General features: G+C 45.5%; 3 protein-coding genes across 10 annotated transcripts in view; 1 reads left to right on the top strand and 2 right to left on the bottom strand.

Moving 5' to 3' along the window:
* Window positions 1–341: 341 nt before the first annotated feature.
* Window positions 342–11,306, bottom strand: rps6kal (ribosomal protein S6 kinase a, like). Of its 4 annotated transcripts, none has more exons than XM_057042843.1 (22): window positions 10,935–11,306; window positions 8,671–8,730; window positions 8,475–8,591; window positions 8,318–8,399; window positions 8,002–8,082; window positions 7,253–7,332; window positions 6,562–6,668; window positions 5,865–5,902; window positions 5,632–5,774; window positions 5,485–5,555; window positions 5,301–5,389; window positions 5,016–5,080; window positions 4,540–4,642; window positions 4,244–4,368; window positions 3,666–3,788; window positions 3,327–3,416; window positions 3,082–3,240; window positions 2,846–3,007; window positions 2,671–2,747; window positions 2,451–2,568; window positions 2,103–2,243; window positions 342–1,548 (listed from the first exon to the last, which is right to left on the bottom strand). In XM_057042843.1, exons 1-22 carry the CDS (start codon window positions 10,959–10,961, stop codon window positions 1,423–1,425), a joined length of 2,184 nt encoding a protein of 727 aa, XP_056898823.1. In that variant the 5' UTR covers window positions 10,962–11,306; the 3' UTR covers window positions 342–1,422. The 4 variants fall into 4 exon arrangements, with proteins under 4 accessions (XP_056898823.1, XP_056898824.1, XP_056898825.1 ...); XM_057042844.1 differs by having other exon boundaries at window positions 10,956–11,306; XM_057042845.1 differs by lacking the exon at window positions 3,666–3,788.
* Window positions 11,307–11,788: 482 nt separating this feature from the next.
* hdx (highly divergent homeobox) lies at window positions 11,789–18,539 on the bottom strand. 3 transcript variants are annotated; one of them, XM_057042839.1, is made up of 11 exons: window positions 18,372–18,539; window positions 16,992–17,135; window positions 16,695–16,841; window positions 15,351–16,496; window positions 15,218–15,274; window positions 14,988–15,134; window positions 14,430–14,628; window positions 14,273–14,352; window positions 13,376–13,480; window positions 13,172–13,294; window positions 11,789–13,088 (listed from the first exon to the last, which is right to left on the bottom strand). In XM_057042839.1, exons 2-11 carry the CDS (start codon window positions 17,055–17,057, stop codon window positions 12,834–12,836), a joined length of 2,325 nt encoding a protein of 774 aa, XP_056898819.1. In that variant the 5' UTR covers window positions 17,058–17,135; window positions 18,372–18,539; the 3' UTR covers window positions 11,789–12,833. The 3 variants fall into 3 exon arrangements, with proteins under 3 accessions (XP_056898819.1, XP_056898822.1, XP_056898821.1); XM_057042842.1 differs by lacking the exon at window positions 18,372–18,539 and adding an exon at window positions 18,087–18,233; XM_057042841.1 differs by lacking the exon at window positions 18,372–18,539 and adding an exon at window positions 18,078–18,232.
* Window positions 18,540–19,774: 1,235 nt separating this feature from the next.
* Window positions 19,775–21,439, top strand: part of si:ch211-26b3.4 (connector enhancer of kinase suppressor of ras 2) — a 37,818-nt gene continuing 36,153 nt past the window's right edge. For all 3 annotated transcript variants that reach the window (XR_008952210.1, XM_057043997.1, XM_057043996.1), the window contains exon 1: window positions 19,775–20,126. Coding sequence is in view for 2 of the 3 variants with exons in the window: in XM_057043997.1 (XP_056899977.1) it covers window positions 20,063–20,126 (64 nt within the window). In the remaining variant the exon portion in view is untranslated. The remainder of the gene's footprint in view (window positions 20,127–21,439) is intronic.

Here is a 21,439-nt window from a genome sequence, read left to right as displayed (position 1 = left end):
TATGGCCCTTAAACCAGTTTAGAAAGTGAAAATAAGACAGCACATATAAGAGAAAGCAGAATTCACTTAGACCAGATACGCCCTCAATTGTTTTTCACATTTCCATCAATGAGACAAAATTTGGGAAAGTTTTAAAACTCCAACTCAGATTATCAGATATCTGATGGGCCAAGAAGTGCAGTCCAAAGATTGACGTCGATCTGCATTCTAAAAACAACCAGATTAATCAGATATAAACGAAAAGGAGAACAAATCTGTGCGTCGTGTTCACTGTAGCTGTGTGGATGCCAGCAACTCTTTTCTACTTTCTTGGGTCACAGACAAAATCACTCCACCCCGACTGCATGTCAATAATGATCTTTAATGTCAATATATACAGAAATTGAAAGAAAAATAGAATCTTAAAAATCAGATGAAATAAATACAATATCATACAATTTCCACAATGTCTTTCTGAAGAGATATCCATGGAATTTTTTGTCGTCTTTCTGGTTTGACAGGGTTAATCCTGTCCCCCCCCAGAAATCCCAACAGCTCCCCCACATGCTCTTTATCTCATCACTACATATATAAAGTATATATATATTATGCACACTAGAATTACCGTTTTAATTATCACATTATTTCACCTTCAAACTTTTAATATCTTTCCCCCAAATGCAGCTTATTTTATATTTATTGATACATTATTAGCATCACAATGTAAAATGAGTCAGACAGTGAATTTTAGGGACAGGAAGCTTGTTTTTCTTGTCCACACATGCTTTTATGTCCCCAAATGTGTTGGCAGATGATTTTGATCCTGAGGTACTTTTTTTTTTTTTTTTTAATCCCCCTCGAATGAAATTCATCAAGAGAGGGAACAGTCGTAAGAGATCCCCTCACAAGATCATCCTGCCGACACACTCGCGCGTGACGTTGCGTGTTTTGAAGGAAAGAAGTAAAGAGAGCCAAAGTAAATGAGAAAGGGGAGAACTGGAGGAGGATGACAGAGTGTAGACGAAGAGCAGTGGGGAGATTGGGAGAGGGGGGGCACAGTTTACCGAAGCAGCTTTGAATCAGCCAATCACAGTGAAGGAGAACATTAGCTGGTGCGTTTCTTCCCTAAGGAAGAAAGAATGAAAGGCGAGGAGGGCGAGTGCATATGAAAGCTATAGAAATAAATACAAGGCTGTCTCCAGAGCAGTAACAGATATGTGACTTGTCCCCTCTTCCTCTTCAGCTGACGGCTTCCAGTGTGAGTGGATTTGTTTGCGTGCATATGTTGAGGCGTGTCAAATAAATAGATTAAAAGGGGAGACAGTAGGTGGGACTGGCCAGGATTTCGGTCTGCGTGCACAACTTTTTTTTTCTTCTTTTTTTTTTTTTGCATCTGACAGTCTGAGAGTGAGGTCAGAAATGGAGGGCGAGCAGTGTGTTTGCCTACATGTCTGTCGAGGTGAGTTTCTTCATACTGCGTCTCTGGGCTAGACTGGAAGCTGCTACGGGCTCCAACACAGGCTGACTTGTTTTCTGGCTCAGTGCTGAATAAGTGGCAGCCATGGCTCCCTGGAAAACAAAAGCAACAGGTCTGAAGCTTTCCACAAATTCCATTATCAACTCTTTATGCACTGTAGCTGATCGGTTGCCAATCCCAGCACAGACTCATAGTTTTGAAACAACTTGAGAAAAAGTTCTGGTCAAATAGTACAGTCACTAATTTGGAGAGATTTATGTAAATTTTTGTACTACCAGTACTCACACTCCAGTCATAATTGCAGCCTATTCACATTTTGAGTTATGCAAACATCTTATTCGACAGTGAAGTGCGCTGCATTTATTCAACTGGCAACACCCACTTATCCAGAGATGAATCAGGATCATGTGATACATTTACTGAATATTTGAAGATGCTCCACAAAAAAACCTTTTCAGCAAGTGCAGATATATTAAATGCTTAATGTAAAACTAAGACTGAAATAGAGAACTGAGGCTGCTCATTCAGCATCTACCCAAGCGTAAAGTTTCCCCTTTGGGTAAACTCTTTAAACGTCATCTTCTTCCTTCCCATCAGCTCTGGATTCTTAAAACAAACAGAGGTGTGTTTATGAAGACCGCTTTACCTTGACAAGGTGAGGTGCATCATGACGTGTGAGCTGGAAGTGTGGTAATGTGTCTCTGCAGGTGATCCAGGAATGTTTTAGAACCTGCTCTGCTGTGTATCGCTGGTGAGGGTCCACATGGAGCATGTGTGACAGCAGGTCCTGCATTACAGACAAATAACTTTGAAGGTTTCATGGAGAGGAATTAGCTCGGAGCGTACGTAGCATTGGTTATGTGCGTTGAAGACATAAAAATATAGTTCTTGTAACTGTAGAAAATGTGCTAAACATTTGCTATGAGCATTTAGCTTTAGGCTAGTATCCCTCTATATAAAACATAAATTTGAGAAAAAAGGATAACACTTGTACCTTTGAGGTGTCTGACACAGTATCCCAGTTGCCTCCTGTCAGAGAAAACTTTCCAGATCCAATTCGGAGAAGAATCTCCTCTGGTGTGTCATTTGGCCCGTTAGCAAACGGTGTGTACCTGAAACAGAAAAGGTGAAAAGTGCACAGACATCTATTAAAAAAAAAGAACTTGTAAGTATGTATATGAGACCTGTTGAGCAGTTATGAGTGAACGTCGTACCCTGCTAGCATGGTATACAGTAGAACTCCTAAACTCCAGATGTCACAGGCTGCATCGTAACCTTGCCGCATTAGTACCTGGAGACACACAGAGAAAATAGGTTAGAAGATTCTGCATTGATTTGACAAATTTGATATTTAAGGGTTTCCATCTTGGATGAGTCCCCCCTCCTCACCTCCGGTGCCACAAAGTTGGCAGTGTAACAGGGGGTGAGGAGCAAGCCGTTTCCTCCCCGAAGCTGCTTAGCAAATCCAAAGTCACATATCCTGATAGAGTCGGGATTTCCCGAGTCATCCATGTAGAGGATGTTACTGGGTTTCAGGTCGCGGTGTACCACCTGTGTAGGTGAACAGGGAAGGCATCAGAGGAGAACACGTTTGCCCTCCTGACTCACGTGGAGCGTTTCCTCACCCCTTGGCAGTGGAGGTAGTGAACAGTCTTGGTGATGGTGTAGAGCACAGCACTGGCCTCTCTCTCAGAGAAGAACTTCTGTCTGAGGATCTTGTCCAACAGCTCACCTCCTTTCATCAGCTCCATCACCAGGTATACGTACCTGCCCTCATCATACACCTGACACAGGAGTGCACATGCGTGGCAGGCAGCCCTTGAGTCAGCGTGCCCATTAACAGCCAATATGGGTCTCAAATATCACTTACGTCTTTCAGGGTGATGATGTTGGGATGCTGCCCATATCGCATCAGGATTTCAATTTCCTCAGAGGGATCTCTCTTGATTTTATCTATAATCTGAGCCATAGTAAACAGTGTGTTCAGTGGCTGTATAGACATCAGATAAAAAAATCCATTTGACGGGATTAAATTGGACTTCAAGGCTTTGCTGCCCTCTGCTGGTCAGTTTCGGGACATTTTTATAAAAATAGTTTAAACTCAACTGCAGATATCATACTTTAAATGACCTATTCTGCGTGAGTGTGAGAGTTTTGTGATGTGATATTAGGACATATATTTTTCCTCAAACAGTTTTAACACCTCTACCTTCACAGCATAGTCCATGGCTGACACTCGATGTACACAACGTTTACAAATTGAGTAAGAGCCCACACCGATGTCCTCCTGCAGCTCGTACAGATCAGAGAACTTGGCTGAGCCTCCGTGCATCTAAATAATCAAAAGAAAGACCATCAGAGCATCCTGTGACGACTGCAGGTGGTTCTTCGCTTCATGAAAGCAGCTTAGCCGAGTTCAAGTTTTCCGGCCTTTGCAAGTGACCGTAACCACTGGTCTAAATTTTGTTAATGTATCTCTTTAACTTTATATTTAGGACTGTGTCTATTATAAAATCTGCCGTTATGCTGCGATCAGCCTTCTGCAGATGCCTTGTGTGGGCAGCTAGTGCAGCTGAGAAGTGCTCCATTGGTCAAGTTTTAAAACTAAACCGACATAAAAGCTCAGCAACAGTAAGAGTGGGCTTCTATTAATAAATGCAGGAGATATATCACAAATAGAGAGAGATTAAAATCTAAACTCTCCTTGTTTCTTTGATGAACTTGGATGGATGGATGGAAATACGGTGTGTTTGAATGTTGACATATGCAGGGCTAAAGTCTGCTCACCTGAACTATAGGGAGTATGCTGAGCAGCGGGGAGCCCTTGTTTTCATCCATTGGGGCTGGTGCAACAAAACTGAAGCCCTTGAAAAGCTGGTGGGCATTAGCACTGGGAGGGATACCTGGGGAATCTAAGTACACACAGATAATTAATAACATGCACACAAGACTAGCGTTTAGGCGCCATCTGAAAATGTGGCGTCTTTTGACAGTGCTCTGTTGCAGTTTCCATGGCTGCAGGAGCATCTACCGCTCAAAACTATGTGGCAAGAACATGCGTGTGTGTGTGGGTTTTTATTTACCTTTAGGCGTTTTAGCAGTGAACTCGGGGTCAAAGCAGAACGTGTCATCTGGTTTGCCTGCTGCAGGTTTAAATGGGGGCTGCAGCTCTCTCCTGTAGAGTTTCTGCAAAGAACCCACAGGTACGAGTTAGAGAAATCAAACACCGCCGCAGGCTTAAACGTGAGCGAACATATGTGAAAGTGAGGCCAAGACCCCTTCCAGGTGAACCCCCCCCTCCCATCCCGTTGCAACCCGGGCCAGCCAAAAGCATCCTGCTGGCTCTTAAACACTCACACCAGGCTATTAGTGCACACACAGCCAGGACTGGCCGCCTGCCCAGACACACACAAACACAGTTGGCATGGCCACGACTGATGGCCAGCATTTACCACGCCAACCGTTTGTTAGGTGTGAATTCTCAACACAAGCTGGAGAATTATTCATGTGCGTGTATGTGAGAAATGAGTAGGCTGTAGGTGCTTGTGTGCGCGCTTACATTCCAGTCGATGGTGGAAAAGAACGAGTGCCGCTTGATCTCCTCCACTCCATCAGGCCCAGCCCCTGAAGAGATGGATCACACGGGTTCAGTCAACCTGGCGCGTTTGCTTTTTATCGTTTTTAGAGGCTCAACACATTCACACATCTCTCTCCCAGTGGTGTTCCAGCGTGCGATTTATGTGGGTGCCAAACTGTAACAAGTTCAAGCTGAGCGAGCGCCAGGCTCGGCTTCAACACACCTCGCTCCCTTTTGTTCCATACACACGGCTTTAAAGCGCGTTACCTAGTCTGTTAGCGGGGTTACGTTTGAAAAGCATTCGGAGCAAACTCTGGGCCTCCAAGCTGAGGAACTGGGGCATCCCCAACTTTGCTCTAACAGGGAGAAGAGAACAGAGACTCATCAGAACTTCTAGATAAATCACATTTCTTCAGTGTTTTGAGAGTATTTAACACACTTTACGACTTACTTGAGGATCATGTTCATGGTCTCGTTGCGGTCTTTCCCTTGGAATGGTAATGTTCCTGTTAGCATCTCAAACTGCAAGTGTAATAAACAAGATTTTACAGCCAGTTGGGTGGGTGTGTGTGTGTGTGTGGATGGGCGGGTCCCATACCATGAGTACTCCCAAAGACCACCAGTCTGCACTCTGTGTGTGTCCTCTCCTGTTGACCACCTCAGGGGCCATATACTCCACCGTACCACAGAAGGAATAAGCCTTCTTATCAGCATCCACTGACTCTTTACTCAGGCCAAAGTCTGCGCGACAGTAAAGAAAAGGGAACATACGGATACTCTCGAAAACAGATGATGGTAAAAGCTGAACGTGGGGGACGCGAGGAATCCTACCTGTTAACTTTATATGTCCAGCTTCATCAAGTAAGATGCTGAAAGACAAGAACATATTCTCTTGAATACACTGAATGCTATTAAAGCTCAGTATGAAAGACCACGAGAGGTCTGATATCAGTACTGGAGGTGAATGAAAACTGGACTTGTTCAAAATAATGCTGCGTTTGTCGGAACAAAGGCCTTTGAATACTGATATTGAAAAGTGTGTGTGGGAATATCGCAAGAAATCCTTTAACAGATTTAAATCTAAAGTAATGGTGCCGTCATCCTACACTGGAGAATAACCTAAAATTACCATAAATATCTGAGCTGTTGCAAACTGTTCTCTATTTTCTACTCCTGGACCCTATCAGGAGAAACGGGAGCAGACCCAGTTTAGTCTTAAGACAAATGGATTTTGGGAAGCAGCAGAACATTAGACAGCATAAACTGGAACCAATACAGAGAGTTCTTGTCTTAAAAATGGAGCACTTTGTGGCTTTGAGCTCACTTTTCCTTGAATGCAAAAGCTGCTGCTGCCTTGTTACAGAGCAACTGGCTAAATGTTAATTTGTCTACAATTTCAAAGAGAAGTTAGGAGAAATAAAACAACTCTTCTGGTCTTTAAAAGTAAAGGGGCGCATAAGACGACACTGTTGATGGTTTTTAGGTAAGAAGAGACTTGTTGGTGAAAGTGGAAGGGGAGTCGTCATACTTCTCTGGCTTGAGATCTCTGTAAACTATGCCCAGGTTGTGCAGATGGTCGAGGGCTAGGGCCAGCTCTGCAAGGTAGAATTTCACATCTTCCTCTGTAAACATAACCTGATAAGAACTGGACAAATTTACTCTCTGAACTCAGGAAGAGGAGAGGAGACACATTCAGATAAAAGACACACAACTTCAACGTTAATTGCAGGATTCAGAGTAAACTGAAGAAATAAAAGCGATTATTACTGTCACAATATTAACATTTGGCAGGAGTTAGATGATTGGGGGAAAGTGTTGACTTGACACTGCCAGCAGCTTCGCTTGGGTACAAAAAGACGCTTGAATGCTGAAGTGCGTCTAGAGAGCAATCAAAAAAATCTTTCTGCTCCGAGAAAGCAGCGAAAGAGATCGGAGCCTTTTAACCGCGGAGGAAACGATCATTGACATGCAAATAAAGATCGCACGAGGAGCCGTCGTTTCCACGCAGAAATGCGATCGTAAATAGTGTAAAACAAAACATGGAAGGCTTATAATAATCTGATTGCAGCTCGACCTCGAATGCTGCCACGTTTTACTGCGCACGATACAGTAACATGGCCTGTCGAAGAAATGATGCTGCAGCAATCATTTTATAAGCAACATAAAACATGGAATAAAGCGAGGCGGCTAATAAACGGTGATCAGGGACATCAGCTTACCTCTTTGGATAAGCGAGTGAATACATCCCCTCCCCTGAGAAAGTCCAGTATTAAATATAGTTTCCCTTCTGTCTGAAAGGCTGAGAGACAACAAAATGAGGGAATTAGCCTCCTAATTAGACTTTCAGTTCATCAAAATGAAAGGGTTAAAAGTGGATATTATAGATGCTCATTCTAAAGATGTAAAGCCTCTGTATGGCTGCACGTGTGCAGCTCCGCAATTATTTGCATGTTGGGTGCACAAGTGATCCTTAAGCTTTTACCAAACCCGCAGAAAGGCACATTAAATGATTTTAATAGTGAGAACCAAAGACAAGACCCGTCTCCAGACGTTTATCTAATGCAACTGACAACCGTAATATGATTAATAAGCAGAACAAATTCTGGAAGTCAGAGAGGAGGATTAAAAAAAAGTATTTTCTGGTCACATTACTGCAGCACAGCTCCTGCATTCATCTGCAGGTTTGGGTGAAACACTTCTGGCACAGATAGAGCTTGTCAGAAGAAACACTGAGCTCGCCAGATAAGTGCTGGAGGACAGCGGCAAAGGAATCAACCAACAGCAGCCCGACCATCAGGTTTCCCAGATTTAGAAAGAACAAACTGCTCAACCAACTCATGTTTGGGCGCTTCAAGAAAAGATTCCCAGGGATTGAGGCAATTAGCTTCTTCACAACAAGCTAAGAAAGGTGTAATTAGTTCAACCAGAAGTCTCGTGTTTTGCAGTGCAGACGTGAGGGTTCTCTTACCGTAGTGCAATTTCACTATGAAGGGATGATTGACTTCTACTAAAATGTCTCTTTCCATCTTGGTCCGAACTCTGTCCCTGACTGAGAGATGAAAACAGAACTCACTCAGAAAAAAACTACAACCACCTGGTCAATTTAGACAGGTTAGAGTAGAAATTACATCACGTTTGTCCTGACTTAAAGATTTTGTCTTATCAGGTTAGAACACAAGCATCGTCTTTTCCCAGCTGCACTGAAGATGTGGAACTTTGTAACAGTATCAACTTAATCGGCAGTCTTATTTCAAGGCTACAGAATGAATCTTAGGTTGATTTACCCTTCAACGATGCTTTTTTTAGAACTTTCATTGCATATAACTGACCAGCATCTGGACCCAGAATCTTCCTGACCAGAAATACCTGCGAGGAAAGGAGAGATTTAGAAACAAAACACCCACAAGTGTACAGGCGGGAGCGTCAGATCCGTCCGCTCACCTTGCCAAAAGAACCCTGGCCGAGGACTTTGAGCAGTTCGAACTGAGACGGCTCGGCTTTCTCACAACCCTCTTTCACATGATGGGTGATTGGAATCTCCTCATATGTCCCTTCATCCTACACAAACAGTAAACACGCGTGACGTCACACGACACGTCTTCCCGTGCCGCTCGCGGCCCCGAGTCGCGATACTTACGCAGTGTGAGAAAGACTCTCCCTCCTCCATGGGCTCGTCCATGGCCTGATGCCCATTGATCTGCAGACAAACCAGATTTCAACAGGAGGATTCAGAAAGAGCGAACGCAGCCACGGTCCTCCATCACCCGTCTTTTCTGGCTGAGCAGGACGGTGACACTGGCTGAAGCACGCCCACACATACGGCGCTAAAACTAATCTCGCAAACAAAATTAGTCACATGCAGAAAAACCACCATTTAACCCCCCCCCCACCACAAAACTGCTTTCTCTTTTCAACTAGGGTCCATACTCTAAGTGCATCCAGCTGTCTAGCGCTCCTCCTGCACAGAAAGCCCCTCGTTATTATCATTCTATCCTAATCCCCCAGCCACTGCAAAAGCAACATGTCTGACGGGCTTTAGGAATCTGATGTTTGCTTGGGCTGCAGTCAGCTTTCAGCACCTCGATCACGAACTGAGGTCCAGCTCTTTCAGGGCCTGTGGAAAAGACACCGGGGTGAGAAACCCTCGCCCCCGAAAGGACACGATTACACTAACAGGTGCATCCTCAATGTCACCCTGAGCGCATTCGTTTCATTGACAGATGTCATCCGCCGTGGCGTTATCGGGAGATTAAAGTCGGACATCTGCGAACCCGCAAGAGCCGAACGCACGACTTGTTCTTTTGTGTTGATGCTCGGGATGCTCAGATGTGTTCCGTCCGGTGTGTTTGTGTGGTGAATTCTCCCAGGCCTGTGATGAAGAGGGGGATGAGTCACAGCACTATGCAGACCCACTCAGTGGGTGGAGCGCCGGCATACACTCACGTACATCCTTGAAACAAATGCCAAGAAAGCAAATTCTGGCATCTCTGTGCTCCAGAACAAAACACCCAACCCATTACCTTCGGTCAAGACGTGCCCTTCAGATCGAGACTCCAGTGGGCAAAAATACCCGAGTATTTTGTGGGTTGCAGAAGTCTGTGTCGTGTGCTCACACATACATTTTCACTCCCACCTTTGCTGTGGCTCATCCAGGCCGGTAACGGAGTGCGGCCCACACTTGCGGGCGCAATGGGTTGAGCCTTTTCCCAGCCGCTCCAAATCCATGTTTGACAACCGTGCAAAACAGCATCATTTCACGACCATAATCACCAATCAGCATCATAACTGATAGGCGTACAAACTGTATTAAACATCTAGAACTGCTCACCCCGTACAAGCAGCACGGCTTAGTGTTTACATCAGCTCTTGGCAGCGTCATAGGGACTCGCATTCATTAGAAAGCAGATTAAAGTGGTTATTTGTAGAACAAGATGTAAAACTTTTGAAAGGTTGGGGACACTTGTATTGGATTAATGGATCCTTACAAGCCCCCTGCATCAACTGTTGTCCTTAAGCATCAAAATGATTAAAACAGGTGTTTTGATGGGTCCTTAAACGGCTTTTGGGTTACTTTAAATCAGGAACACTGTGCACAAAGACAGATAGTTGTTGGGTTGTGTGTCCCCACAGAAAAACATGCAGATGGAGATGTATGGAAAATATATAGAATGAGCTGAAATATGCCACCAAGTTAAGCGGGGTGTAAAGTATACAAGCTGCTGAGGAATACAGTAAACGATGTGCCATTTGAACAACCTCATTTTGAAATCACGGTTATTTTATCCAACGATGTCAGTGCGATGAAGTTTTATCTAATAGCAGCATCGCTGATTCACTTACTGCCCACTAGCCAGAGCTCATTTGAAGACGTCAGACCTAATTTATTTGCAGTTAATGTGTAAACATGTTATTGCCGAATGCTTTTACTGACCTACTTCAGAAAGTTAGAAAACGCTTTATGCAGTCTTCGAGAGACCATGGACAACGATTAGAAACTTGCCCAACTTTCGAGCACGTAAGCTGACAGCTAGCATGCTACGGCTCCATAGGCTAAGTTAGCCCTGAAACAAACTCCTACTGACAAGTGTAAGTGACAGAAAAACACAGAAAGGGAAGGTCGGACATGGTTGGGAAAAGGACCCGTCCTGCTCGAAGAGCAATAAAGAGCAACAAATCTCGGCGGCTATTAATCCAGAAAATCCGGACAGTGCAACAAAAATAAAAAATACTCAGCTGTTAGCCTTAGCTAGCCTGTTAGCTTGCATCACGGAGCGCTGTAGGTCGTGACGCGAATTTAAACTCCACTCAGCCTCGGGGGGGCATGCTAACTTAACGGGGCAGCAAAATAAAACAATTATAATACTCAGCATAATAAAAAGAGATACCGACGACTCAACTAACCTCACTACTAACGCTGTTTACCTCCATCTTGTGCCAGGATTCCTCTCCAAGTCTAAGGCATCGTTATCTACCTAGACCCCCGCTCCACGTTGCATATCTGTTCCTCCGAAAAAATCCGGCTGTTGTGTTTAGGTGATCAGGATTCGGCTGTAAAGCAGCGGACCTGTGTCGGGATGGGATCTGGAGATCCGTGTGAGAGAATACGCTGATGATGAATGAACCATAGGCTCTCCGAAAGCGCCGCTACCCTGCCATAGATGCGAATATGGCGGCTATCGTGGTACCTGATCGTCAGTGAATGAAAGTTTATTGACGTATTTATGACGCAACTCAGTTAAGGATTTCCCCCCATCCAAACAAAAGCAACGAATGTGGAGACGGAGGAAGGACGTGGGGAAGAGAGTGTTGGGTGACGCTGCGCATGACATGCGTGCATTTGAGGGGGAGGTCGATGCCGGAGCATTTGACTGCAAAGGACAGTCATTGCTGCTTGTAAGACTGTTTTTGAGGTTGATAGGAAATTTGGGGGGGGGGGGGGGGGGGCGGCGACACCTTTTAGGGTGAGCAACAAGCCTCTGATCTTAAGGACGCATTCGGTAGAAATCTTAAATGCTATTGCTTCATAAGCCCGTCCTTTACGAGTTCAAGTGAAACTAAGAGGCTTAAACCTCATCCCCTTTCCTTCTCCCACGCAGTGTGTGCGTGTGCATGTGTGTGTGTGGTGAGGCCACAGTCACACACTGAGCATCAACAGACACATGACCTGCTTTAATAGGTCGCCACTGACATCATCTAGACGAGCAGACTGGGTTTTTACTTTAATACAAAGAGAGCGAGGAACAATTGCACACGGATAAATTAGAGGTTGTTTATTGTTCTTTCTGGACGGGTCCAGAGCAAGGCAAATGATATGCACAAGAAATGGCATTTGTCAGCCGAACAGTCATAGTGAAGCATTAATCCCACGCGCGGGGCTCGAAGCATGAGTCAAAGGTGTAATTTGTAACACAGGCAGTGTTCAGACTTGGCACTACATTGTGTTCACAGAGACTGGACTGCAGCCGGACAGCTCGAGTGGCTCTGGGTGCGTTTATGATCACTCAGACCAGCGTGTGGCCACAGTTTCACTGCACGCTTCCGTCAAAGTGTGTCCCGGGCCACAATGGGTGACCACCTACTCACGTCTGCAACATAAGTGGTGGTAAATCACCGTGAGTGCACGGATGATGCAGCAAGATCAAGAGGATCAAAAACTCCAGTCATTTGATGACAGTCTAATCTGTTAGTAAAACCCATTCATTCTTTTAATTTCAGTGACAGAATCACGCTATGTGAGAGAATCACACCGTTACATATTTAAAACCTTTTTGTTTTCCATTTTATAATGCCACTGTCTGTCCCATCCTTCAGAGAATGTAGGATGGGGACTGAGAATACAGTGCTTTTCTTAGCCGCAGCGCTGACCGCTCATGATCAGACCGTTGGAGACAGTGTGTCATGGAAACGGCCCCAGTGAGAGCAACGCTGACGTCACTGGAAATATGAGACAACCTACTAAATCTAGACATTATGAACGGAAACATCAATTTAGCAGTGACGTGAGGGCCGATCAGCTCGATTTGAAGGCTCAGCTGTACGATTCGGACTGGCCGGGACAGTGTTGATACCAGGTCTGAACGGAACCTGAGATTAATGCCTAAGTCAGCAAAAGAGAGACGTTACTGGTTTTCTCAGAAGGCGAACTACTCAAGCTCTGGGAGTTACTGTTATTATGCCCCAGAAATAAGACTCGTTATGTTACAAATTGCCCCTTGAGTCACACAGGTTGTAAATGCTAAATCGGAGTCTCTTCTCTGGTGTGAAAAGCTGCTATTGGAGTGTGTAAAACCGCGTAGTGACCTAACCGATATCGTCCCGTTCTTCCCGCAGCAGCTCCTCTGATGCAGAGGGCTCAGTAACTGCACTTGGCTGAACATCTTTGTTCCTTTGGACCAGTGGGACATCTTCATATACGAGTGCTGGCGGAGTCTCCGCGCTGTTCACGCCAGCCGCTGGGAAGCCGTCGTGGTCGGGGGAGACGTCTCCTTCGGCTCCACTCTCCGCAATAATGTCCCAGTCCTGGTCTGAAGGCTGAGGTAGACTGGCCATGAGCTCCTGAAGGCAACAACACTTCAGATTAGAAGTCCCAGCACAGATGACATGTTTCTGGAGATGAGCGCTCTCATCGGCGATGTCACCTGCTGTCTCTCCAGGTCATTATTCCTCAGAGCGGTCAGCAGGCTCTTTGTGAAGCTTGCAAGCTCCTGATACTTCTGTTTTTGGTTCTCTAGCTCATTCTCCAAGAACTGCACTTCCTCATGCTGAAACAGGTGAAACGCATTCAGCAAACAATCCATCTGTCAGATATAACTGCAGCCTGGCGCGTGTGTGTGCGTGTTCACCTTGAATTCCAACAGGTTTTGTATTTGCTCAATGTCTGAAGACACTAAATCTCCATTATAATCATCATCATCGTCTTCTTCATCCTCATTGAGCACTTCAATCTTCTGTTTAAGAAAAGGGAAAAGGCCATGATTTATGTTTATCAGCAACAGGGAAACCTTCTATACATTAAATGATTGACTCAAGAGATTCAAAAGAAACTCGTTGGATTTTTCTGAACACATTTTGAGCTTCATTTAGGTCCAAAAGGAAGTTTAAAATGGACAAAATACTCTATTCCGTGATCAGAATTATTAATCATCAATGGGGAACAAAAAGAATAAGGATGATCTACAAGATTACAGGTCTACAAAGTACAAAGATCATTTTCAGTTTGCTTTGAGTCACGTCATTGTTGGAGGAGTTTCTTTTAAGGAATTGGCTGAATGCTAACCACGGAGCTGCTTTGTGCTTGTGCTTTTCCATTTACAGTAGAAATCCAGGCTTAAACTTTGTAAACCTGCCGTGGTTAGAAAATATCTGAGGCAGGCGGCCGTGTCATACTGGTCCACACTGAACAAAAACACAACACTTTTGTTTTTGCTCCCATTTTTCATGAGCTGACTTTTTGTTGAAATAATCCATCCACCTCATCGGTGTGGCACATCAAGACGCCTCAGGCTGCCCACGATCAAAAGGCCTCTCTAAAACGTGCAGTTTAATCACACAGCACAGTGGGAGCGTGCATGTGGCATGCGGCCTCAGAACCTCAGGCCAAATGTAACCACACCAGCCCAGGACCTCCATCCAGCAACTGTACTGAATGAATCTAATTTGTCACAATATTGTCAATGGCGTCTACTCCAAAGTTGTTATATTTAATAAGGCTCTGCTGTAAAGTGGAAATAATCAAGTACCACATTATCAGCCAGTGGAGCAGCAGCGGACCCGTCAATGTCCTCTTCTCTGTCTCTGTGCTGCGAGTCGATGGTGCCATCTAGAACCACAACATGGGAGTGATGGTGAGACAGTGTTCTGCAGAGCTGCAGTGGGTGGAGCCATCACTCATTCTACCTTCAGACAGGCTCACTGAGCCGCCGTCATTCAAGTCCTCTCTGGATTCGGCCATTCTGAAGCGCTCCTCGTCCGGGCTGAGCTCCCCCGTGGATCTGTTTCCTGGAGAGGAGGCTGTGAACACAGCCGGCCCGCCTTTAGGTGGTGGAATTTCAATGCCCATCAAGCGATACTTCCGCCTCCTGTTACTGATCCACGTCTGCCAATTTCAGAACAGTCGAACAGGAGACATCAATCACACTGCAATTTAAAGGTCAAGTCAGGATAATGGGATTTTTTTTAATTCAATATTTTTGAGCTGTAAGTTAGCAACAGCAATGGGATTCTGAGATTTAAATGTCTGAATTTTACAAAACTAAGTGTTAATTTTTATATAGATAGATTTATATCCAAGCTTTGCAGAACTTTCCTATTTACATTTGGATTCATTTTTAGACAAGCCCCACATGACTGTTCTCCCTAAATATCACAGACTTGTGGCCACACACTCCAACCCAACCCTTTTACTGAGGCTTTTTGCTATTTGTCCTTTGTATGGCCTCTAAAAGGAACTGTTACCCTGACTATTTCAGTGTCTACACCAAGTTGGTTTGCTGCAGCGTTGATCTTTTCCCTGCAGACAGAGCCCAGACTGGTCATGCCTCGGTCCCAGTAGTGCTTCAGTTGGATGAGGTCCCCGTCGCTGAACTGGGTCCGATCCTGCAGCTAAGAGCACAAGTCTCACTGTACAACATTTACTATACATGGTATATTTTATACGTATGCAATTTTAAATGAAACTAACTGACTGTTCGCTTTCTGGAGTTAGTAAGGACCCAGGGGGCAGCAGCTATACCACCTGACGTCTGCACAGCAAAGATGAATATACTCAGCTTAAGTCATTCAGTGTGAATGATAGAAAAGCATCTGAACGTCTCCTACCTGTGTGCCGGATTCTCCTGTGAGTGAGGTCGGCGCAGAGTAGCTGCCCTGAAGTGTTATGCTGTTGTGAAGCATTGTGGGTCTGGAGCTCGCGGTGGGGGGCGTGAGGCTCCCTCTCACCACAGACACTTCAGCTACATTTGGACTGGCTGACGCCCGAATGTGTGTCTGGGCGGCCATGTTTGCTAACTCCTCTTCCCTTTGCCACTCATCTTCCTCATTGCCAGTTTCCATGGCAATGGAGAAGTTGTGAATGGTGTCTGGAGGATGGAGCCTGGGCTTGTGACCCTGGTTACGTTTTTCAGAAGACCCTTGACCGGGCCCTAGTCTGTCCTCCACATTTACTTCGGTCAAGCTGAAGGCCTGTTGGATTCGAGGATAAGAGTCTTGCACTGGGGAGGCTGAGGTCTTCTGAGGGGCGGGTGCTGGAGGCTGGGGACTGGAATGAGGTCTGGACTGGAGCTGTGTCTGAGGTTTTGAGGAAGAGGACCCAGGGTTAGTCTGCGTTGTACCATACTGCCTTGTCCAATTGTGAGGTACTATTCCTGTCCCTGCTTCGCCATGTGATGGAGCTCCCTTTCGGACTGCAGTGTAGATTAAAGGTCCTGAGGCTGAGGGGAGCGATGGGATGCACTGAGAAAGTGAAACCAACTTGGAGTGGAGGGGCGAGGAGGTGGAGGAACTCCTGCTTTGTAGGGCCTGGCTGATCAGAGACGAAGGCGTGTGCGCAGTGAGCTCTGAGTCAGAATGGGATGGGGGGGCCGTGGGTCTTTGTCGGGAGCGAGGGACGGAGCTGAGGGAGTAAATCCCTGTCAGTATGACATCGTTGTTGTTGTTGTTGTTATTGCTGCTGCTTCCACTGCTGATGGGAGAGGAAGACGAGGGGGAGGATGAGGCTGAGGAGAAAGAGGGAAAGGACGTGGCTGGAGGGAGAAGGTGAAGGCGGTTCTGAATGTTTCGCGCTGCAGCTATTTCAACAGGGAGAAGACCACTCCCCACCAGGCCGTGACTGGACAAAGCACCTCCGGCTAATGTGTGATTGGAGAGTAATCCACCGGCAAGTCCGTGGCTGGATAAGGAATGAGACATGCCTCCGTTCTGTTCTACCTTTGATGCCAACTTCCTCCTTTTGTTGCCAACCCACGTCTGCACGGGATAAAAGTGAACCGTCATCTTGGTGACATGTAGGACGATGCAACTGATCAAGGTGTGAAGTGGGAATCACACAATTCCCAATGACACGTTTTTAAAATCAAAGACTGACACTAGAGGGAACTGTTCAGCAGATTTAGCATCATAATGAATTCAACTCTAGCCAGATCAGGGACATAAAAATGATTTTACCCGCACAACACTGAAGTCCAGTTTGGCCTCCTGAGCACACTGCAGGATTAGCTGAAAGCAAGCCTTGCTCTGATTGGTCATCCCATTCTCATAGTAACGTTCCAGGATCCTCTGCTGTTCTGCTGTAAATACTGACCGCAAGTTCATCTGAGATAAAATAAACAAATAAACAAATAAAGAACCCCACCAGAGGTTGACAGGTTTGCATATGAATATATACCTACCAGCAGGACCTTTATACGTTCTTAACTAATGAAGTTACTGCATTGCTTGGTCTTAGAATACTGGTATACTCACAGTCTGCAGTCCACGCCTCTGTGGCCAGGCATCCATTCTGTTACTGGAGGGAAATGGGGCTGCCATGAAGGTCACAGCAGGACCACCAAGCCTTTAGATGGACGTAACTGTCCTCATTCTTTCTCCGTGCACTTGACACACAAGCTGAACGCAAATAAAAATATTTACGTTAGCATTATGGACTAAAACAGAAGAGAAAACGACGTCATTGGCATCAAATAACTGACAACTGCCGACATGTTACATTCTTACATTGCAACATTTGGGAAAAGTGAAAAAGCATTGGGAAGTTACATATAAATAAAGAGAGAGAGGTTTAAATTAGATTAATTAATCTGGATACATTTGAAGCGTTTGACTTCCCACGTTAACTATATGTCAGTAAACCGTAGCTGTATATAAAGGTGTAATATTATTTCACAATAAGTTAGAAGAATGTACCACAATTTAAATGACTGCACGTTAGACTTCCATTATAACCTACAGCACAACCCACTTAAGAAATGTAATACGGTAATACTCTAGTTATTATAATTATTAGCTATGCTCCACCACTGCATGGACGTTTCTAATCTATTTTATATTGTATTTCTGGATTTAAAATAAATTAAACTGTAATCGATCTAGTTATTAATTTATTCAAAAGTTAAATAAAATAAACGATAGAAGAAAAAATAAGCAGAAATTCACCCCGGTGCATTCTAGGCAGGGTTTACACCAATAATGATGACGGTTGCCGAGAGGAGAAAAGCAATTAAGAGCAAATACACGAGATTGTTCATTCTGTAGAAATGCGGGGGGGAAATGCGGCAACGAGCAGACAAAAACACAAACTTTTTTTCCCTATTAAAGCTAACAAAATGTGGAGCGTTGCGCCGGTTGATAAATCGCGAAAAAGCCTCCGACGGAACTGTTGTGCGGCCAATGAGCGTCGGGACGCGTTTGGTCGGCTGACTGCGCATGGCTCCAGCCTGCATGGAAACATTACCGAAATAACAAAAACACGACTTGGAGCACGTCGGCGCGCCGCTACGGCAGCACCCTGGACAACAACAAAGACAATTAAAAAAAAACAACAACAATCACCGAGCTCACGTCGTAACTTAAGGAGTGGGGGGTCGGCATTAAGCGGGTACACCACAACGGCCAGGGCAGACTGTGGTCGCTGGCAGGCCCGAGCGGCCATGTCTGAGGTAGCTGACGCTAGCTAGCGTTAGCATAGCCCTCCCAATGGATAGCTACAGCTAAACTTTTCCCTCAAATCTATGATTTCCCGACCCCAGAATGGTCGCCCCCATTGAGCCGCGCACTGAGCGGTTGCAAACAAAAGTGCTTGGGGGAAACCCTGCAGCGAAAAAGAAAATCCACTTTCCTACATACCATCTTTGATGTCAAAATCAGACGAACGTTCAAATTCAGCAGATTTCTCCCCCGGTCCCCTTTGCTAGACAATGAAATCACAACGTCCGATCATCAATTCTAATCATGATTGTGACGTATTTACAGACAGGAGCCAATGGGCGCTCAAGATCACGGCTGTCACATTCTGAAAGGGCCGTAAAGTGAACAAGTGGTCCCGCCCACCAGTGACTTTGTTCAGGGGGCTGCTGGAGGAGGAGGAGGTCATAAACATGGAAGCAGGCGAAACTCTGGGCTGGCAGCGACTTTATCATAAAATAACGTGGAAACGGTCACCGGAACAATATCTTTGAAGTTCAACATACAGCCATAATTATGCGCTCATGTCGCTTGTATTAATTAAACCAATAAGGTAAAATATGACAAAATGAGGTGTTAAAACGATTGCTTGTATTATTTTGACTGGTGAATTTAAATTCAAACGTTCTTCCTTTGTGACTTCGTTTCAAAATGTTTAATAAAATAATCAAATGTGACTGAAAATAACTTTTTTTCCCCAAATCATAATACGACTAGATAATTAATCCAGTCTTGCAAAGTGTCTTGTTACAGTCATACCAAAATTAATACTTCATTTGCAGTTTGACTATTATATGCAAATGAGAGAGCCAAACAAAGTAACTAATTAGAAAAAATAAAAACAAGTGATTATTAACTAAACCAAAAGTACTAGAGGCAGGACTCCAAGTCTAAAATAAATTTTAAACATCTGTTTAAACTATTAGTTACTCTTTACACTGTCCAATTTTTCTTAAAAAGCTGCGAATGTAAACATACACAGAAGTGATCGTTCTTGATACTTTCTTCAGGTGCATGTGTGCGCAGGCACTTTTGTGGCTGTGTCTGATTTAATCCATGACGTCACCTGTGGACCAGGTGCGCAGCAGGGGGCGCTGTTGCTCACGGCTGAGCCCTCAAACGCACCAGCTCAACTGGTACCGGATTCCTCATCATCCCAAAAAAGAAGAAACCCATAGCTTGTGAGATTTGTGTGGGTCCTGCCTACTCTTGCGATGGGACACGCGGTGCCAACAGGCGTGAAGCGCGTACATTTACGTTGCCAGACGAAAAGCACGAATTCTGCGGCGGAAATGAACCCTCTAACGAGTTAACAACGTGTGCGCTTTTGTGGACAGCATGAGTGTCTGTGCGTGTCGGGGGTGGGGTGGTGGTGGTGGTGGTGGTGGTGGTGGGTTGGGGCGGGGGGGGGGGGGGGGGGGGGGGGTTGGGGGGAGATCCTCCCTATATGTTGTGCGTTGCACCATTCCTGGGATTTGTATTATGAGTGGTGGCCCTTGTGATGCTGCAGCAAGGCGGGCGGGGGGGAAGAGGCAAGGGGAGGGGTCTCTCCTTCCCTTGCTCTCACCGAATCTACTTCTCACAGCGCACGAGCTACTGGCGGGAAGGCACGAGAGGGGGAGCGCGAAAGAGAGGGAGAGAGAGAGACCGTGCGCGTGTCTCCCGTGTGTGCGCGTGGATTGCACCACCGCATCCCGTTCACCGTTTCTGCAGGCAGCCATGCTCTGATGGAGAGAATCAAAAGACTGACAAGCCGTTCTTCTCCCTCAGATTCATTAGACACCATGGCATTCCAGATGTGACTGACAGGTCGTTTATGTCGCCCGCATTCATCTCGGAGAGACTGTGACACCATGGCTTTGGTTATGGAACCTATAAGCAAATGGACCCCCAAGCAAGTGCTGGACTGGATGAAAGGTACATTTTTCTTACCTTTAAAAAAAAAATCAGAGTGGGAAGATTCATGCTTGGGGTTCGATGGATGATGGTGTGGTGATGATGATGATGATAATGATGATGATGATGTTAACGATGGTGGTGGTGGTAGTGTAACAGTGGTGGGCCATACTTGTGTAGTCCTGATCCGAATTTGCAGGCTGGTGTGTGACTGTAGCTGTCAAATCTGACTTATCTCAGCCTGATCAAATTCACTAAAGTAGGGTCAACGTGTCTGAGCCGGTGCACTGAAATGGACATCGTGTGTGAGGGGAGTAGAGGCTCATCATTCTGTCATCTCGCCTGCTTAAGAGCTCACCTTTTGCAAGCCAAGCCTATAGGCTGCCGCTGCTGCAGCTGACTCCATCATCATGAGCGGCAGCAGCCGCCGCGGCGGCAGCAGCCGCGGCAGCAGCAGCAGCAGCAGCAGCATAACTCTTATCAATGAAATGGGGAGGGGGGGGGGCTCTTTCGCCGAGGTCCACATACTGTCACCCTGAATCAACGGCATAATCCAGATGCACGCACACATGCATGTACTGTAAGTAAATGTGTTTGACGCCGTGGCCTCCTCTCAGTGGCAGCGTCGGTTTCAGTACCTTGGACAGTGCAACGCCTTATAAGGAAAATTCAGCATCACACGCTTCATTAAATATGTCGTCCTCACACACACTATAAATGAGTAATCTCTAATCACACATTTTGTGTGCATACATGTATGCGTGTGTGTGTGTGTGTGTGTGTGTGTGTGGTGTGTGTGTGTGTGTGTGTGTGTGTGAGTTACAGGCTGTTGTCACTCACTCCGATCTGCTCCCGAGCTGTGAGAGAAACTGTGGTTCGGCCTGTTAACAGACAAAAGGAAATCTTGAGGCAGGGTGTTCATAATTCATTTGCGAGAATAACCCAACAGCCTTCTGCGTGATTCTTGCACACTAATATTTCTATAAATACACATGACGCATCTACATCAACCAAGTTCCCAGTTCCTGTGTGTTTCACAGCTAATACAGCCCTTTTTGATTGGAGCAAAGCACTAATGCCTGTCATGAAAAGCCAAGGTGGCTTTTGAAAGCATGGCAAGGGAGTATTAAGCATGCGTTATGTTGATAGATTATGATGATGTTCCAGGTTTTATAATTGCTCTCAGCCACAGTAAGAAGCAGCAAGTGAACTCGCAGCTTCACCCTTTGATCTGCAGCGTGTTCACTTGCAAGGCTCTTTTGTACTCTTTGTAGGAATGCATTGAAGGGATCAGAAAAGAGCTCTGGCAAATGTAAACTGGTGTTTTGTGTGGA

The sequence above is a fragment of the Takifugu flavidus genome, chromosome 9 (genome assembly GCF_003711565.1).
Source record: "Takifugu flavidus isolate HTHZ2018 chromosome 9, ASM371156v2, whole genome shotgun sequence".
NCBI lineage: Eukaryota > Metazoa > Chordata > Actinopteri > Tetraodontiformes > Tetraodontidae > Takifugu > Takifugu flavidus.
This window is presented reverse-complemented; position numbering and strand designations above follow the sequence as displayed.

Bases quoted from the DNA above. Each gene is read 5' to 3' on its own strand.
- rps6kal (XM_057042843.1), bottom strand. From the start codon at position 10,961: ATGGAGGTAAACAGCGTTAGTAGTGAG. The intron at 6,669-7,252 runs GTAAGCTGATGT...AGTTCTTATCAG, and splicing joins TCACTCGCTTATCCAAAGAG to GTTATGTTTACAGAGGAAGA. The intron at 5,390-5,484 runs GTAAGTCGTAAA...TCTCCCTGTTAG, and splicing joins ACCATGAACATGATCCTCAA to AGCAAAGTTGGGGATGCCCC.
- hdx (XM_057042839.1), bottom strand. From the start codon at position 17,057: ATGGCAGCCCCATTTCCCTCCAGTAACAGAATGGATGCCTGGCCACAG. The intron at 16,842-16,991 runs GTGAGTATACCA...ATTTTATCTCAG, and splicing joins AGAGGCGTGGACTGCAGACT to ATGAACTTGCGGTCAGTATT. The intron at 15,275-15,350 runs GTAGGAGACGTT...TTTGCTGTGCAG, and splicing joins CAGGAGAATCCGGCACACAG to ACGTCAGGTGGTATAGCTGC.